Below are 16,739 nucleotides of genomic sequence, written 5' to 3'. Positions count from 1 at the left end.
AAGCAGACGAAAATGAATGCGAATGTTGTATTCGGTATCGAGGGGGTGGTTGGTGTTCGGTATGATGCTCACCTTTTTTTTTTTTTTTCGAATCCTTGCGAAGTCTCCCTTAAAGACTTTTGTGGAACAAACATCCTTTGAGACTCCTTGGTAGCCAGACCTCGCTAACATAAGCGCACTGGAGCAGCCGGCCCAATGTAGAGTTGGGCCATTATCTCCATATTTTTTTTATGCCAACCAACCAACCACGCGGCGTGATAGCCGCTGGCAAGTCACTTCCGAAATTTCTGACGCGTTCCCACTGACTGATCTGACATGAACTAATGCATGATTAAATTACGGCGCTCTGTTACATCCGTATGGTTAGTCGCTCCTGTAATACTGGACACAATTTCCTTCGACTGACTTCCCGAAATGTTTTCCACACTCAGTAGCATTGAACGGCTCCTCAATGACATGCCAGAATCGTTTACGAACGTAAACAATAAGGTTATCAAAAGCCTCTCAACTATGGGTCCTGTTTCTGCTAAACTAACCGAAACCTCGTACCCCTGAAATAAGTAAATAAATAAAAATTAGAAAAGTTTAGGCGCGTGCAAATATTCCGATTTTTAGAATACCGAAGCGAATAATGCTATATTCCATTCCATTTCCGAATCGAATACAGAATTATTTACTCGAACTTCGAATGAATGTTTCTTCCAAACCATTTAAACAGGTATATTTATAATATAAACAATATATTTAAACGGTTCCCAAATTGCGCACGTAAGGCTGAAAACGGCACAAGACTGGGCATAAAAAATAGATAAATAAACAAGTGGGCGCTGCTTCATATATATCGAATATATGGCACATACCTGTACACATGTCTTTATACGCACAAGCGCTGCCTGTGTATGCAATCAGCTTATGTAACTATATACGCTTCGGTTATAAAATAATTATCTGCACATGGCTACAAAACTTACGCAACTACGTGCTTCTGTACACTTTAATTTCAACGCTCCGTCATATAAAGCAAACGCTGCTTAAATGGGAGTAATAAACGCAACCACATTTCGGGAAAGTACACATATGGCTAGAGTACAATGGACTACCGCGCAAAAGGTTTCTCGCGAGGAAGGTCAATTGGGCAGGAAGCATATGGCCGCGGCTCGAACAAGATACATTGTAACGAATCTACGACGTCGAGTCGCAAGAACAAGAGTGAAGGGCGCTCGATCGAGCCAGATGACCGCAAGGGGGCGTTTCCTCTCGGATGTTCCTCATTTGCATACAAAATGCCGCCCGGGCGCTGTGGACTACAATTGGGCTGTTGCGATGCGTGGGCATGAACGTGACACACGATTGATACGAGCTGAATGACGCCCTGAACCCTGGGGGCGAAATGCAATATTGCCATCTAAATGGTGCTACAACTGCGCTTCTTTAATGGTTCTTCCCTGCAACTCGGAACCTACGTTATTTTGTTCCGATAAGAATACTCCAGCCTCCCACAGCAGATGGCTGTTTTGCAATCCGGCCGATATAGGGTCAAACTTCCAATGGCCGTGGCGGCCAAGGCGCGCTTGCATAACTCTCACGTTCCTCGCAATGAACAATCTGCGGAGTCGTGCATCCAAAACAGCTCCACTGCTTTGCAAAATTCAACTGAAACGGAGCCCATCCACAACCACGAGGGGGCCGGCGCGAGGCTTAGGCAGATGAGAGAGAGATAGTCACCCAGATAAAGGGAGCCTGATTGCTTCAACTATTTGACGTCATTAAAGGGGTACTAAAATGCAAAAACAACTTGGTCTCAAATGGAAGTCCGTGTTTCAATTAGTATAGTGCAAGCAAAATTTGTTCACACACGTTACCGTTTAGAAGAAAAACGCAATGGAAACAGAGCCGTCTTTGGCGGTAACGAATTGGCGGCATCCAATGAGACAGCAGGAGAAGCGCGCGCATACCTATCTAGCCTATCGTGGCCGTGTGGATTTGGAACGGGTCCGATCGTAGTGTTCCGTATATGCGCGGCATGGTGCGCACTGCTGCATTTTTCAATACCGATTCACTGAATTGTAGCCCACAACAGTTCTCGCGAATGTTCCACTGATAACGTTTACCTTCACCTCCTTCGGACAGCGACGCCAGTCCGCTTCGCAACGCGCACTATGTTTTTAAGCGGGATTGCTCCATGACGTGGCACGCGCAGCATGGACTAAAAACACCGATGCACGAGCTGAAACAACGTTCACTGCCTAGCACCGAAGCTAGAAAGAGTCCGGTATAATTTTGATTACAGCTCCGTAACAGAATCAAAGTTTGGAATTATGATAACAAGTACGAAATTAACATAGCGTTTAACGTAATTTGAAGTGAACTGGTCTTTGCATTTTAGTGCCCCTTTAAGAGTCGGCCAGTCACAACCGTCCCTTTGTCCGCCGTAGCTATGGGAACGAGCCGCCACCAGATGCATGGGAAGCTACTCGTAGCCACGGGAAGCCTGTGTCCGAAATCGTTCGCGGCGATTGGCTGAAGCAGACGACATCCCGACTTCATATGTTCACGTGGTGAAGGAGTGAGAGGAGGCACTGTGCAGGACTTCGGTGTCTAGGTGGATATGGCAGGGCCCGGATATCCATACGAGTCACTAAAACCGCGGTGTTCAACTTTATAGGTGGCGTGCATATGACGTCACACCATAGCTTTACCCGTGCTTTTTCCCTCTTTCTGGTGAACCGGCGCACCCTGCCTATACGCGTGCTTCTTTTCACTCTTTCTGGTGATCCAGCTTACGCAAATGCACCCCACCTACAGTGATCCCACGAGGCGCTACCACATTCCCTGCGGAAATCGACCTATGGGAGTCGTAACAGCAGCAAAAGAATTATCGTCCTCTCTTGCACGTTTCAAAACGTGCGTGACGGACACCAGCTGACGACAACGAGAAAAACGCATCCAGAACGATGACGTCATAAAATCCTTTAGACCTCCGCTACTTCCTGTGTCAGGCCAAATACAACGCGTTCGCTGGTACGATGTGATCACCTGCAGGGACAAGTGTTTCCCAACACGGGCACTGCACGTTTACAAGAACGCACAGGTTTTGAAAGCAATGAACTTCACAAAGGAAAAGGGCAACATGCTCGACGGCAAGCTCCGTGACGTTGACGTAGATCATGTATGTATCTCTGTGAAACTGACGCACTCAAACGCAACCAAAGACGTCCATGGCCATATGCGCGAACTGTTGTTCCGCCTTCGTGAAGAAACTGTATGAAGTGTCCGGAATAAAATAATATTACGCTCCGTGCTCCTTCTCATTCAAAAGTCATCTGCACAAACTTTGAAGTGCTGCGCCCGTCAAAACCGACCTTTGCTCAAACCGGCGTACGTAACGATGCAGAAAGGAAGGCCAGCAACCTCGTAGGTAACTTATACACCATTTATTCTAGGTGCAGAAAAGCAGCGAGAAATGTAACACAGTCTGGCGAGATGTTAACAAACCCTTCAACGGACATAGTGGCGTAACCCCCCTCTCCCGTAATCGTACCTTGGTAATGCATTCGGGGTAGGGAAGACGAGTGCAAAATACTCCTCCTCCATGTAAAGTTCTAGTATAGAGCCCCTCCCAAAATAGTTTTTCGCCTACGTTGCAGAATGGACATGAACGCATCGATGGTCTTCCATACGTGCTTACTAACACAAGAGACGAATTCGCAGTCCTAAACAAAGGAAAGAAGAAAGAAAAGTTCCTTCAGGATCTCTGCAAGGCTGGCCAACGCCTGCCGTGCTACAACAACACGCCAACCGTGTTTGCAACTTCAACATGCTACGCTTTCGTTCGAACGTGGTCACGTGCTCCTGTTTTCCTTTCATTCAACTTTTTTCCCGGCACACAAGTGGGCGGCGGTGTTGCACTGCGCGCTCGCTGCCAGTGCGGAAGCACTACACGTGCAGTAACATGTAGTCAACGGTATCGGTCCATTTCATTGAACGCCATTTCATCGAACGTCTTTTCGTCGAATGCCGTTTCATCGACGCCTGACCAAGGTTAGGTCAGGAGAGCTGTTTACGTATTTCGCACGTTGCCGCAAGAAAATGCGACAACCACCGGTACGATGAAACGTCAATTTTTCGACGAAATGGCGTTCGATGAAATGTCACGGAACAGTAGTCAACGTACCCCTTTATCAACACAGCACAATAACAGGTCGGGCGACTAAGAACACTAGACCAACACATATGACCATTTGATGCCAGTACAAGTTAATGCACATACTTTGTTAATAAATTTGATAAAACTTAATACATCATAAACTTTATCATTTGTGAACTGAATAAAAGTTCATTTGAAAAAGTTTGAATTTCATAAAACCCCCGTTAATTTGATCAAAGTTAATACACATACTTTCCAGAAACTGACACTTATATCCGCGATACAAATCGACTTAATATTGCGGAATTGATCAGTCATCTTTTCTTGAAACCGCCAATTTGAAAGGAAATAAAAAGCGCTAGCTCGCGTCACTTTCCTGCTCAAGTGAGGAATACGTAGCAACACTTACCACGCTGAAAGAAATTTAATCGGGTCTGTACCGAGCTCACACAATCGCAGCCATCGTCGCGACAGGTGTCACGCGAGTTTTTGGGAGATCACAGTGGTCAGATTCGCAGAATATGTAATTTTGCAGACACAGAGTGTATAGGGCCGGCTGGTACGTATCCTTGAGCAAGGCGACATTGCGTTGTCGTTGTCCCTTTCTTTTGTCGCCTTGTCACGGATTCTTCTCGTGGAAGTTAACATGTCATTTTTCGTTTTTTGAACAGGTTCGCGCTGTTGCATGGATTATTACTATCCAGTTTCTATTTGAGAAAGGTCTGCTAAAGTCAGAAAAGGAACCTGCACGGAAAATGAAACAAAAGAGAGATTTGAGCGAGAGGTATGTGAGCAAAACTTCACAAATAGGAATAGGAAATTAGCTTCCCGTCCTTCGACGGCTTTTAATATTTTTTTAACCTTTAATCCGTTAGTTAACACTGAATTCTGCTATACTTTCTCGGCCCCAAAATCGTAACCTGCTACGAAAACAAAATTTCGTGCAGTTTGTTTTATTTTTCCTTCGTTATATTTTCTTGGCGTGCTGCCCTAACAATGTGAAGAGAAAAATGAAGCGAATGATTGCAATGAGCTCGTTCACTTCACAATTTTACGAGTCAATACGAACAGATATTGACTTGTTATTTTCGCACGAAATTTTACGTTACCGCTCTCGCTTCTCCTCGATTAAGTGTTCACGAACATATTTCATTTCTGAACAGAACAATAGGAAAGGCAGCTTGAGGGAAACAACAATATAATAAACTCCACAACGGGCGAGCGATTCACAATGTGCGGAAGCTAAGTAAACACAATTACATTTGACAACTTGTTTGTACTCTGCAGTATCCCAATGTGTACTTCCAAACGCACAGGTGCTCCTATACACACACAGGAGCGTGAGATTTCGTGCTTTATCAAAATAAAGATAGTAATTAGTAAACGAAGAAAAGCACGATCACACTATCATCAACTGCTTGACAAGTTCGTCTTTTATTTTTGAAAACTGGTGGATCCACATTTAATTTATATATGTGAGTGAGGCGACAGCTACGATCCCAGCCTTGACAAAAATCTAACTCTAACCTCATTTCGCGCCGCTTTGCTCCATATGCAAAGTCACAGGGATACAATGCCAACGCCGATATATTATGATTTTCCCTAACACCCCTCACCCCAAGAAAATATACATGGATATAGTACATGATGACAGTGGACATGACCAGATGGGAGTCGTATCCTCTCAAATAAAAATCCCGCGCAAATACCAGCATGTTTCCCAAATTTGCAAACAGTGTCACATAAGAAGTTTTGGGAGCACTGTCGATTTGCTTAAATTTCTTTAAGCCCACACCCGTCCACACAAAGAACGTCTCACGGGATGGATTTCACCTTATGTCAAACTGAAACGTAAATACAGATTATGTTTGTGACTATCCTCGGCTGTCAACGCGATGCCCAAAGCAAGCCCTCGCATGAGAGAGCGTGGTTATCCCTTTCTTATTTCTTTATGTTAAACGTGTATTCGCGCACGTTGTGTCAGCTGCTAGTCAGTGCGGTTGAAACCACCGATGTGACAGCAAAAGAAGAAGTGAGGCAAGCGATGAGATTGCCGACCATGATAACAATCTCCAAAACACTGTATCTAGCTGTGGACCTGACTTCTCATCGAGCCCCCATTACTGAAACAAGGGCGCGGAAAATACGAAAGCTGTGATGTTGCTCACCTTTTGTGCAGCTGTACGATGATGCTATCGTTAGCAGAAAACACAGCAACGTGATTCTTGACGCCATAAATCCATAAACAGCAGATACTCCATAGAATCACCCACACAATGAAATTCCCTTTTCCAACCTGAACTACACTTGCGTGTATGAATACACACACACACGCACACACAGCAAGCGCTGCGACCAGGCCGTTCCGTCGTACGTGGCCACTCCTCACACGTTGCGAGGTTGCGACTCCATCATGTCATACACCTGCAAACACCTTCACTGACACCTCACACAAATTTCACCGACATTTGACTACTTTTAAGGGCATAAAACCCCGTGTCAATAAGTTCAAGAAACTTCGCCATAATGGCGAGCATAGAGGGGCGTGCTGCGAGATGGATAGAACAGCCTCAAAATGGCAGAGAGGAGGTTGCACTGTTGAGAGAAGAGGTGAAGGGTGAAGGAAGGCACGTCTCCTTCGTTCTCCTTTCATTCCTCCAAGCTTATGCCGAGGGCAGCGGACTGCAGAGGACGGTCATGAGCAGTTTTATATGGTATAGAGCAGCATACTTACGGAGTACAAGAATAGCCGAACGGAAAGCCGCGTCTAACCGGCGCTAACAAACAGAACCCATGCACTGATGCTCAAAGGGGCTTAAGACGCCGTATCTGAGCGGTTACAAGGTTTTCTTTCGTTTAAAACAACTTGCGCACGAGCGCGTTTGTTTTTGATAGCGTCGAAGTTGAAACCAAAATGTCGGGGGCATATATATTAGCAACGCAGTAACAAGCGTGGCGAACGTTGAACGTACGTGTGTGCCCTGTGTTTTTCTCTGACCGCAGTATTTTTGGACCATCAATACACACAAAAATATTATATTTACTGTGAAGTAAATTTTTTTTCAAATTCAGCATGTGATAAACCCCAATTTTGTTGCTCGTTCGTTTGGTTTCTCAAATAAGTTGTAAAGACTTTCATTTCGCTCGATGAAAAGTGTTATCTACTTTAGCTGTTCAGCAGATCGTTACTTTCCAAAAAGTGTCCTCTTATAGGCACACTATGTGAAAGAATATTGCAATGACAATAATTTTTAAAACATAATGCCATTGGTGGCGGCAACACCGGCACTGTTTAATTAATAGCATGGCTGCATGTGTGTTCGAAGTATGGTATGTGTCCTGAAAGTACTTTAAACGGGTTGTCATAATTCGTCTCAAATTATGGCGGATAAATATATGAAAGATGGTTATTTGCACCAACTTGAACGTGCATTCAAAGTTTTGCAGCAAGGGGGATAACGTCAAACATTAACATCGTGAAGACCGAAACTCGTCCGGCTCGGACATCTCTGCAGGGGATGGTAGGGGGTCTCCGCCAGTGAGGCAGCGCGGGAAAGGTCACATGCTTACGAGAACCAACGGGAATGACCGTAGCGTCGTAGATCTCGTCAGAGCTTGACGCAGTGTGTTCTGTGTTCAACGTCCTTCCTTCCTTCCTTATTATGGGTTTCTATCTCTCCAGCTACAATGCGTTGTTGTTGTTTCAGAACACATCGTGTCAAACAGTGTGGGCACAATGTTGTTATTCAACACGATCGGTTTTCGGGTGGTTAGTTGTTACTTGCAAACTAGGTTGCATACATCCACGTGGTGCCATCTCTCGCGCCGCAACGCAAAGTAAATCCGAAACGCGATCGATATGCTTGGCAGTCTCATGAAAACTCAATGTTCACGAGACATCACGCGACCGCCGCTTTGCTGGCTTTGTGTTAATCTGTGCGATTTGCCGCACACCATTGCGGATAACCTTATAACAAGTCCATAATTTTATATTAATGTAAGTTACTGCTGCCGGCTGTAACAGTAGTGAATGATACGTGCGATCAGGAGCTTATGTATGGTCTAACATAACGAACATACAGCGAGTGGTTCTGTGCCTAGATCATACGTGCAGTGCTATGCCTATTAATTAGCCGGCCGGCCTTTCCTTTTTCAGAGAATATAATGAGGGGTGGAATGCGCGGCAGGGGAAGACCGGGACGACCTGGTGGAATGTTCAAGCCTAAAGTGTTCGTTCCGCACCTTCCATTCGACTTCTACGTGGTAAGTAGTCGTTTCCTGGAGCGCGTGCAATGAATGGCCCTCCGCGCACATACTGCGTGTTCAGCGTTATCAGGGAGCGACGCAATGAACGTGATAGTTGAATGTAATTTATTTCCTTCCCGTCAGTCAGAACAACTATTCCCAAGAGTAAAAGCAGCACCAGACGACAACACATTGACACAGGTTTGCAGTTATCCGTTACCATGTTATTGTCGGATTTCATATATTACTTGCACCACTGTGTTGAGATATGCAAAATCCTCGTCCAGCTATTGCTGAAGAAAAACACAGACCTGACGCCAACATCGGCGGAACAGACTCTGATCCTCAACTTGGTCACAAAGATCCAGGCTGTCCTCGACAATCTCGCCGTTGCTCCTGGAACCTTTGAAGGCTGTGTAAGTGAGGCTTGTGATGTGCCCCTTATAGCGTATATTTTTCTGGCATTTAGTAACGACCTGGATACCGTTTGCAGCAAATAGAAGAAGTTCGACAAGTGGGATCCTTCAAGAAGGGCACCATGATGGTAGGAAACAATGCGGCTGACATCGTCGTGATCCTGAAAACCCTACCTACAGGTCAGCCATATGACGTTTGAGGATTTGCGCTTCCACACCAGAGAGACTGTATTTGTCATTTTACTAGAGATATTATGAGGCTTTTTACACTACCCAGTCACCTTTTCCTTTTACCTTTAATCCTCTATCGAAAATACTTGGCTGTGTGGAGTCCCATCCCGTTTACTTAGCATCATCACGGTTCTTTCATCATTCAAAGTCTTCATCATTCAAAAGGACTGTCTGAACTCAAACTAAAGCTGAAACAATGTGTTGTCACATGCTTTCCTAAGATTCTCAGTCACTGCACAAAATATTTCTATTCAATATGTAGCCAATTATCTATAATTTGAATTTATAGCCAGTGCCTTTGCTGTCGTGACGTCACCGTCCATAGCTCCCGATTTTTGCTCTGCCGAGCACTCGCGCCCCCAATTTCACACAAAATTTTCAGATTGCAATACATCGTACCTCAAAACAGTCCTCAGTCACCTTTATCTTGCTTACACTTCATCTTGATGTCTACCGTGGTGCAGTAGCTAACGCTTGCGTCACCATAGAACCAATATCGCATGTGAGCGTGCCATCTGTTTTTCTTATTTACCTCAAAAAACTAGAATACTGGATCAAGTTTTGCACATGGCATACTCTCTTAGCTTACAGCCGAATACAGCTCCGATTATCTAAATCACTCGACGACTGTGGACTGTCCCTTAAAATGTACATGGGGCACACCCCCTTATGAATTCCTGAAATTAGGTCTTGCCAACAGTATTCAGCACATTTTATATTCACAAGGTGCTTCATTGCTTTAGTTGGAGTTGTGATATGTGGTGAGAAATCAGCTGAGCAAACGCTGTTAAAAATATTCTGGATCAGAATGGCTTCCCTCCCCTACATGAACTCGTATGTTATTTATGGATGTGTTCCAATGTCAGTGTTAATGGAGCAAAAGGAATGAAGAATAAACAAAAATGTTGACAGATTACTTCGATTTCATTCAGGTGAGGCTGTACAAGCATTGGGTAACAAGGTATTCGAAGATGTAAAAGCTGCAGACAACACGTTCGCTACCAGTAAGTTGAAAATTGGAGTAGTATAAAATATGCGCATGCATGCACAAAATAACATAAGTTACAAGTTTTGAGTACTTGTATCATCCCTCCCTTTTTCTGTTTTCCAATAGAACTCTCAATGGAAACAACAGAGGCTGGATTTGATTTGAAACACAAGGAAGGTGCTACAGCAAAGATTCTCATTACAACACTTCCCCAGAACATGCGGAAATTGGATCCGGAACTACACAGTGAGTTATGTTCACTCAACAGGTCCTTGGCAAATGTGAAACATGAGAAATACTGCGCCTCTGTTCAGCCAAATTTGGTCTGGCGTTCATTTGCAGCTATGTATGTCACTATGAAATCTTTGCAGTGAGCCCAAAGCTGTTGCAGAACCACTTGACTGCAATACGTCATTCTCGCTGGTTTGAGGAGAATGCTCACAACTCCAGCATAAAAGTACTGATTCGCATCCTGCGGGACATGCGTGCTCGGTTTGCTGGTTTCCAACCTCTTACGCCCTGGATTATTGACCTCTTGGTACGTTTATGAAATGTTTCTTGATTACTTGAGCCCAAAGTTTGTATTTTACCCTGATTGAAATGCATTAAATGCAAAGTCAAACAGCACAGTATGATCACTAGATAAGTGATCGAGGATTTTTGTCTTTCAGGCTCATTATTCGATCATGCACCATCCTAGTCGCCAACCACAGCCAATCAACGTCGCCTTTCGGTAGAGCTTTGTTACATGTTGCGCACACGCAAGCTCTAAGCACAATTTATTGCTATTGTAGGCGGGTGATTCAACTGCTTGCAGCAGGGTTGTTTCTGCCAGGGTCTGCTGGTATCCCAGATCCATGTGAGGGAGGAACATTCAGAGTCCACACAGTAATGAGCCTGGAACAGCAGGTAGGTGCATGTGGTACTCATTTTCGTGTAAACCAAAAGCACTGACCTATAGCAGTGTGGACAGGTCTTTCGGGCTTCAAGGAGCCGTAAAATTTGTCTAAATTGGGCAAACTTATAGCTGAAGGCAGAAACTCGTTTTTTCATGGGCTCTTCTCAAAATGCACGCAGCCAAAGAGGCTTCAATGGGTGTCAGTGGATGCGTCCTCTGATGCAAACGAACGCGAGAAAAATCTCGTGCAAATTTGTGTGTGTTCGCCATCGAGACATGCAGTTATGTGGTTTTTACAGTTACTTGGCAAGATTTAGGGCTGTGCAGAAACTCACTGTAAAACTGAGGCAAATACAAGGCGAAGAGCTACATCATTAAACTGCATGCATGTTGCAGTAGCTGCAAAAACAAAGTGAAAACACTTGCTGCTTCAAGATGCCAAATATCACTGCAAAAGTACTGCAAACACTGTAGTGTACACTTGCGGAGTGAACGAAACACCTTCTCGCTGCAGTTTAAGGAAGGCTTGCTCAGTGAGAGGAGTTCATTGTGCTAATACCACTGCAAGGTGCAGCCAGATGGATCTGAGATATATGCTTATGTCATCTTTCATGCTTATGTCTACGGAGTGTTTTATGAAGCATTGTTCACTTTGTTGTATACTTTCTCTAATGGCGTTTTCGGTTTTACGTGTGCTGATTTGGAACTATCCGAATGTAGGAGTCCGTGTTCAATTTGAATCGAACACACAATTATTTGCATCAGTAGTTGAAAAACCTGATTCGCACAGCCCTACAAAGATCACCATGGTTGATGGGAGAGTGCTCTTGGAACATTTTGCTTCTACCTCCTTTTAGCCTACGCGCACACTTATGTGCACACACTATGTCAGCCAAACCACATGTGAAGACAGCCAAAATATTGGCATCTTAGATGCACTAGCATTTATCTAGCAATATCACAAAAATTAAACTGCAGCTTTGAGATTCATTTATTTGACTGCATATTTTGATTGTTTTGCATGCTGCTTTCGGTCATTGTAATCAATCATGAAAGATTAGTGTTTTAACTGTGGCCTCTGCCTGGATTTGTGTCTCCATACCTTATAACTGAGGCTTCTCATTTTCGGCAATTATAATTCTTGAAACCTCCCGAAACCCGGCAAACAATTAGCGCAAAGCCAACTTACGGTCATGCAAGTTTAAATTGCTTTATGACGTTGTGAGATAACAGGATTGCTTTGTCTTTGTCGCCCGTTTTCGCCCTGCCTCGTAATATCTTGGGAAATATAATTGATGAAAACGAGAAATTTTACTTATAACTTTGTTGAGTGTCACACAAACAAGTAACAACACTGCTGTTCTTGTCTAGGATCTTGTCTGTTTAACAGCCCAGAACCTCTTGAGAGTCATCTCTCATGGAGGCTACAAAGCAGTTCTGGGAGTTGGAGGGCCAAAGAGTGAGCTGTCATTTTCTGTTGCACTAGAAAATTGCAAGTGATGCAATGATATAGAGATGTAATGATGCAGCAACGTAATTACAGATGTGGACACAGAGTCGTGCATCCTTGATGCAGTAGTTGTCACCCCTCTGACAAGAGTCTATGAGAAGCCAGTGGACAAGAAGGAAGATGAGGATATGGATCAAGAAGATGAGGAGCAAATGGAAACTCAAGAGCCGTAGCCACGAATTTCATGTGGGATCATCATTTTCATTGGGGCACCGAAAACATTTAATAAACATCATTGGAACCACTTGTACCATTGATTCAAAATGACATTTGCATCCAGTGACACTTAACTTTTAAATTAACACTCCTTTTCCAGATTTTAATCATGTCATTCATCCATTCCCTTGGGAATGTATAAGGGCGGTTCAAGGTTGACAGACTTATTTCGTTAAATACAATGGAGAATTTGGGAAGCACTAAACTACAGCAGTTTTTCAAAGTATTCAACATGCACACCGGCGGCATGGCCGAGTGGGCTAAGGCGTCCGCTCGTTGGTGGTAACCAAGGTCGTGCTGTAGACTGGGAGGTGGTGGGTTCGAATCCTACCTCCGGCTGTGCTGTCTGAGGTTTTCCCTGGGTTTTCCGAAGACTTTCCAGACGAATGTCTGCACAGTTCCCCTAATTGAAGTCTGCCCAGGACGCATACTAATCCCCCTGTCCCCACCTCCTTCCTGCTGTCCTCTCTCCGTCTGTCCACGTCTGTACGCCGCTCATAGCCACAGTTGCTTCGCGGCGCTAACACGCAATAAAAAAAAATTCAACATGCACATCTAGACCCTGCTTTCGTCACTGTGGCCACTGTTGTGAAAGCAGTGGGCTGCTGGAAATCTTTCTGGAGTGCTTTGTCTGTGTGGGACATCTTTCCTCCAACGTCAACGTCAATTCGCTGTGTGAGGCCGGGTATTGTCACGATGAATTACTCTTCTGGACAGCATCCCAGGCCTGTTCTTGCGAACTGCTCTTCGAATGGCACCCTTTATCAACATGCAGTAGTAGTGAACCGTTGCTCCAAGAAGTCCACGTGGATGGCACCTTGCCAGATCTCGTGGACTTCCCAGCAGACGGCTGCATCTTTCTTTTCTTTTGCGGCAGGAAAGCCTTATGTCGCCATTCCGTGCTACTGCCTTTTGTCTCTGGGGTGAAATTATGCATTCAGGCTTCACCGCATCTGATGATTGATTGCAAAAATTCGTCCTACTCGAGTCGAAACCGGTTCACATGCTGCTCCGAGACTGCCATGCGCGCTCCCTTCTGGTCACAATCAGGGTTGCGCAGTAATACTCATATCAGGTTCAGGTTCGCCTAATCCCTTTTACAACAGGGCAGACATCCTTAAAAAGAGTCACAGCCTCACAGGCGGGTCTCCAAGCTCTCATAAGAGGAGCGAGGAATTTGAGTCAATGCTGGTGGGTTCGTCTTGCGGAGGCGCCACTTGATGGCTCTGGCTTCGGATGGCCGTCCGCTGTGTTTGGCCGGTTTCGGTTTCGAGATGGGGTCTGCCGGCTGTCTCGTGGAGCGCCCTTGATTTTATTTTGGAGGCCTTTTCCCACTTGAGGAGGACTTTCTTCGTGTCGTTGATCTGGGGTTGGGAGCTGGGTGATGCCTCGAAGCCCAACATGATGGCGATAGGGACTGGTGTCTTGGGCACTCCGTCTTCGCGTAGGGCCGGGCAAGTTTGCAGGATGCATTGTATGTCCTCTTCTTCTCCGGTGTTACATAGGGTACATGCTGGGTTTGCGTTTCCAAACAGTTCGCAGAGTCGCTTTTGTGGGAGGGAGCCTGTACGGGCTTGAAACAAGAGGCCACTTGCTCTGTCTCCGTTGTAGAAAGTTTCGGGTGCCGGAGTTGTCTTGTTTTCAGAGTAGATTGTCATGCTTCTTTTCTTCGCTGTTTCCGAGTGCCACCGTTCCTCTTCAGCCCGGTTTGTTCCTTCTTGGTTGTCTTGTTCCACTCGCGTTCGTTCCTCGCTTTGTGTCTGGTTGGTGTCCTTGCTATATGTGCGGTCAATTTGGCTGATTTTTTTTTATCCAGTGCGTTCGGGTGCCCCTGTAACGGAGGTGTCGGAAGACTCGTGTTATTAGGGTGTCGTTTGGTCTGTGAATGAGACGTCCAAGGTAGTTTGTCTTTGCCCGGGTTTCTCGGAAAGAGTAGGTAGACCAGGCCATTTCTCCTCGAATGGCGGGATTTGGTGTGGCGAATGATCCCCCGAGAATCCATCTTCCGATCGCGCGTTGTTGCCGTTCGAGCTGGTCCGTTGCTTGCTTGCTGAGGCAAATGACGTCGTTCGCGTATGTGGCAGCAGGTACGGCGTAAGCTTTCCATATCAGTCTTCCCACGTCGTATGGCTGGTAGGAATGGCGTGCTATATTCCACACCTGGCCTTTTTTCATGTTTGTTTTCAGGATGAGGTTCTGTTCATGTTTCTAGAGGTATTCCTTGCAATTTTCGATCGTAATACCGAGGTGCTTGTACGTGTCTGTATACTGAATATCAAATTCTTGCAGGCGCAGCGTGGGTTTGTCATCGGACGGTCCAAAGTACATGATATTTGTCTTTTCCCGGCTGAACCGCATGCCCTCATTTGTGGCATGGTGCGTCCAGGAATTTTTGCATGTCGTTTGCATTGGTAGTTAGTAGCAAAATATCGTCCGCAAAGGCAAGAGCTGTAATGCACGTATCTTCAGTCGTTCCGTTTGTTTGTTGTGTGTGCATATGAATTCCTTTTCCTGACGAGTGCAGTGCCGCAAGGAGGTCGTCGATGAAGATGTTGAAGAGAGTGGGTGATAGAGGGCAACCCTGCCTCAGGCCGACTTCTTGTTGAATCGTTTTTGATGTAAAGTCCCCGATGTGATATTTGTTCGTGCAGTCCCTGTATAGTTCCTGGATAATGTCTATGATGTCTTTTGGTAATCCCATTGATCTCATCTTTGCAGTGAGCATGCTATGGGGAATAGCGTCATATGCGTTCTCCAGGTCGAGGAAGACAAGGAACAGATCTTTGTTTTCCATTTGCGCTATTTCTATGATTTGAGTGAGTATGAATATGCTGTCGCTTGTTCGCCTATTCCTCCGAAACCCGTTTTGTACGTCGGATAGTTTTGGGTCGCATTTGGGTCGCTCCTTGCATCACGCAGGTGGAGCCAGCGTCGTATGTCCCCTACCGGCGCTGTGCAAAATGTTGGGTAGTGAAGGGGGTGAAGGGTGTATATCCTCACTTGCTTTGACTACACGATTTGACTGCGTTCCCAGCAAACCACCAACATCCAAAAGATATCCCAGAAAGGTCGGATATGTCACAGATATCACACCTGTCACATGGACGTCTCATGGACATCCAGAATTTTACGTTCGTGAATGACTTTTTCTTTATGCCTCATAGACGTCCCATGGATATCCTTGATGTGACATTTCAGAATATCGTGTTTTCAATGTCTCATAGACATAACACGGTGGACGTACTTAAGTGTGTGCAAAATGTGACTAAAAAAGTTGCATTTCCATTTTTTTTTTATAATTCCAGCTTAATATATGCCATTCGAGTACTATCAGGGTTCCCGAGCGAACAAAAAAACAACTAATTTTGGCTGAATTGGAACAGAAGTAAAAACAAAATTGTGTGCTTCTTCCTTTTTTTTTTTTTTTTTCAAGATATGTTTGCAGTGCGGGCATTAAAGTGCCTTCAGAGGCTGTTTCAAAGTTGCAGCTAATCTGAGAAAGACAAACAGCACTTTTTGTATTTTGCCACTGCTAGACGTACTGCAGTGACTTCCTCGCTGTTGTAGGATATCTGATGGCATTATTAGCATAATCCTTTTATGTTCATCATTCCTTTTTGCTTTTTCTTATTTTTGTTTCTCCCCCCAGATAAGCAAAGAAACATAATGATTGTTACTGTGCAAAGCCCTTGGTCATCATTTGATTTCCCATGCGAGAGACATCATTAATGTATGCCAAGAAAGTCTGAGTGAGGAATGCCCAACCAGTTGTCGCATTTGAGGTCAGCGTATACCTCGCGAAGTGGGCCACGGTTAACATTTCATACAGCCTTATCTTTCCTAATGTGCCACAACTCGAGGAATCTGCGGGTACCCCACCTTTGTTCGCGACCCAGACTAAGTGCATTAATGTAGCAGAAGCTGTGGCTAGTTGTCCAACAATAATCAGGCAATTTTGTCTTGGACCTTGTTGCATTTGTGGCACGTGATTTAGAGAGAACCACAAACTCGACAAGGTCAGAGACAAAATTTTTTTTATCATTGTTGGACAACAGGTAACAGCTTCAACTACATGAATGAACTTAGTT

At 44.9% G+C, this 16,739-nt stretch overlaps 2 protein-coding genes across 2 annotated transcripts in view; one reads left to right on the top strand and one right to left on the bottom strand.

Annotated features, from left to right (window-relative positions):
- The window catches only part of LOC135385876 (protogenin-like), a 180,553-nt gene extending 174,058 nt beyond the window's left edge, over window positions 1-6,495 (bottom strand). The window contains exon 1 of the mRNA XM_064615454.1: window positions 6,316-6,495. Within this exon, the coding sequence (XP_064471524.1) occupies window positions 6,316-6,382 (67 nt within the window). The 5' untranslated portion in view covers window positions 6,383-6,495. The remainder of the gene's footprint in view (window positions 1-6,315) is intronic.
- Window positions 6,496-8,027: 1,532 nt separating this feature from the next.
- LOC135385875 (interleukin enhancer-binding factor 2-like) lies at window positions 8,028-12,685 on the top strand. Its single transcript, XM_064615453.1, has 12 exons — window positions 8,028-8,144; window positions 8,304-8,410; window positions 8,537-8,593; window positions 8,680-8,808; window positions 8,886-8,988; window positions 9,972-10,043; window positions 10,154-10,273; window positions 10,399-10,565; window positions 10,699-10,760; window positions 10,822-10,936; window positions 12,297-12,384; window positions 12,469-12,685. The coding sequence occupies exons 2-12, from the start codon at window positions 8,312-8,314 to the stop codon at window positions 12,606-12,608; spliced, it is 1,152 nt and encodes a 383-aa protein (XP_064471523.1). The 5' UTR covers window positions 8,028-8,144; window positions 8,304-8,311; the 3' UTR covers window positions 12,609-12,685.
- Window positions 12,686-16,739: the final 4,054 nt, after the last annotated feature.

The sequence above is a fragment of the Ornithodoros turicata genome, chromosome 2, assembly GCF_037126465.1.
Source record: "Ornithodoros turicata isolate Travis chromosome 2, ASM3712646v1, whole genome shotgun sequence".
NCBI classification, from domain to species: Eukaryota; Metazoa; Arthropoda; class Arachnida; order Ixodida; family Argasidae; genus Ornithodoros; species Ornithodoros turicata.
The sequence above is the reverse complement of the archived record's forward strand: the minus strand, read 5'-3'. Positions and strand labels throughout refer to the sequence as shown.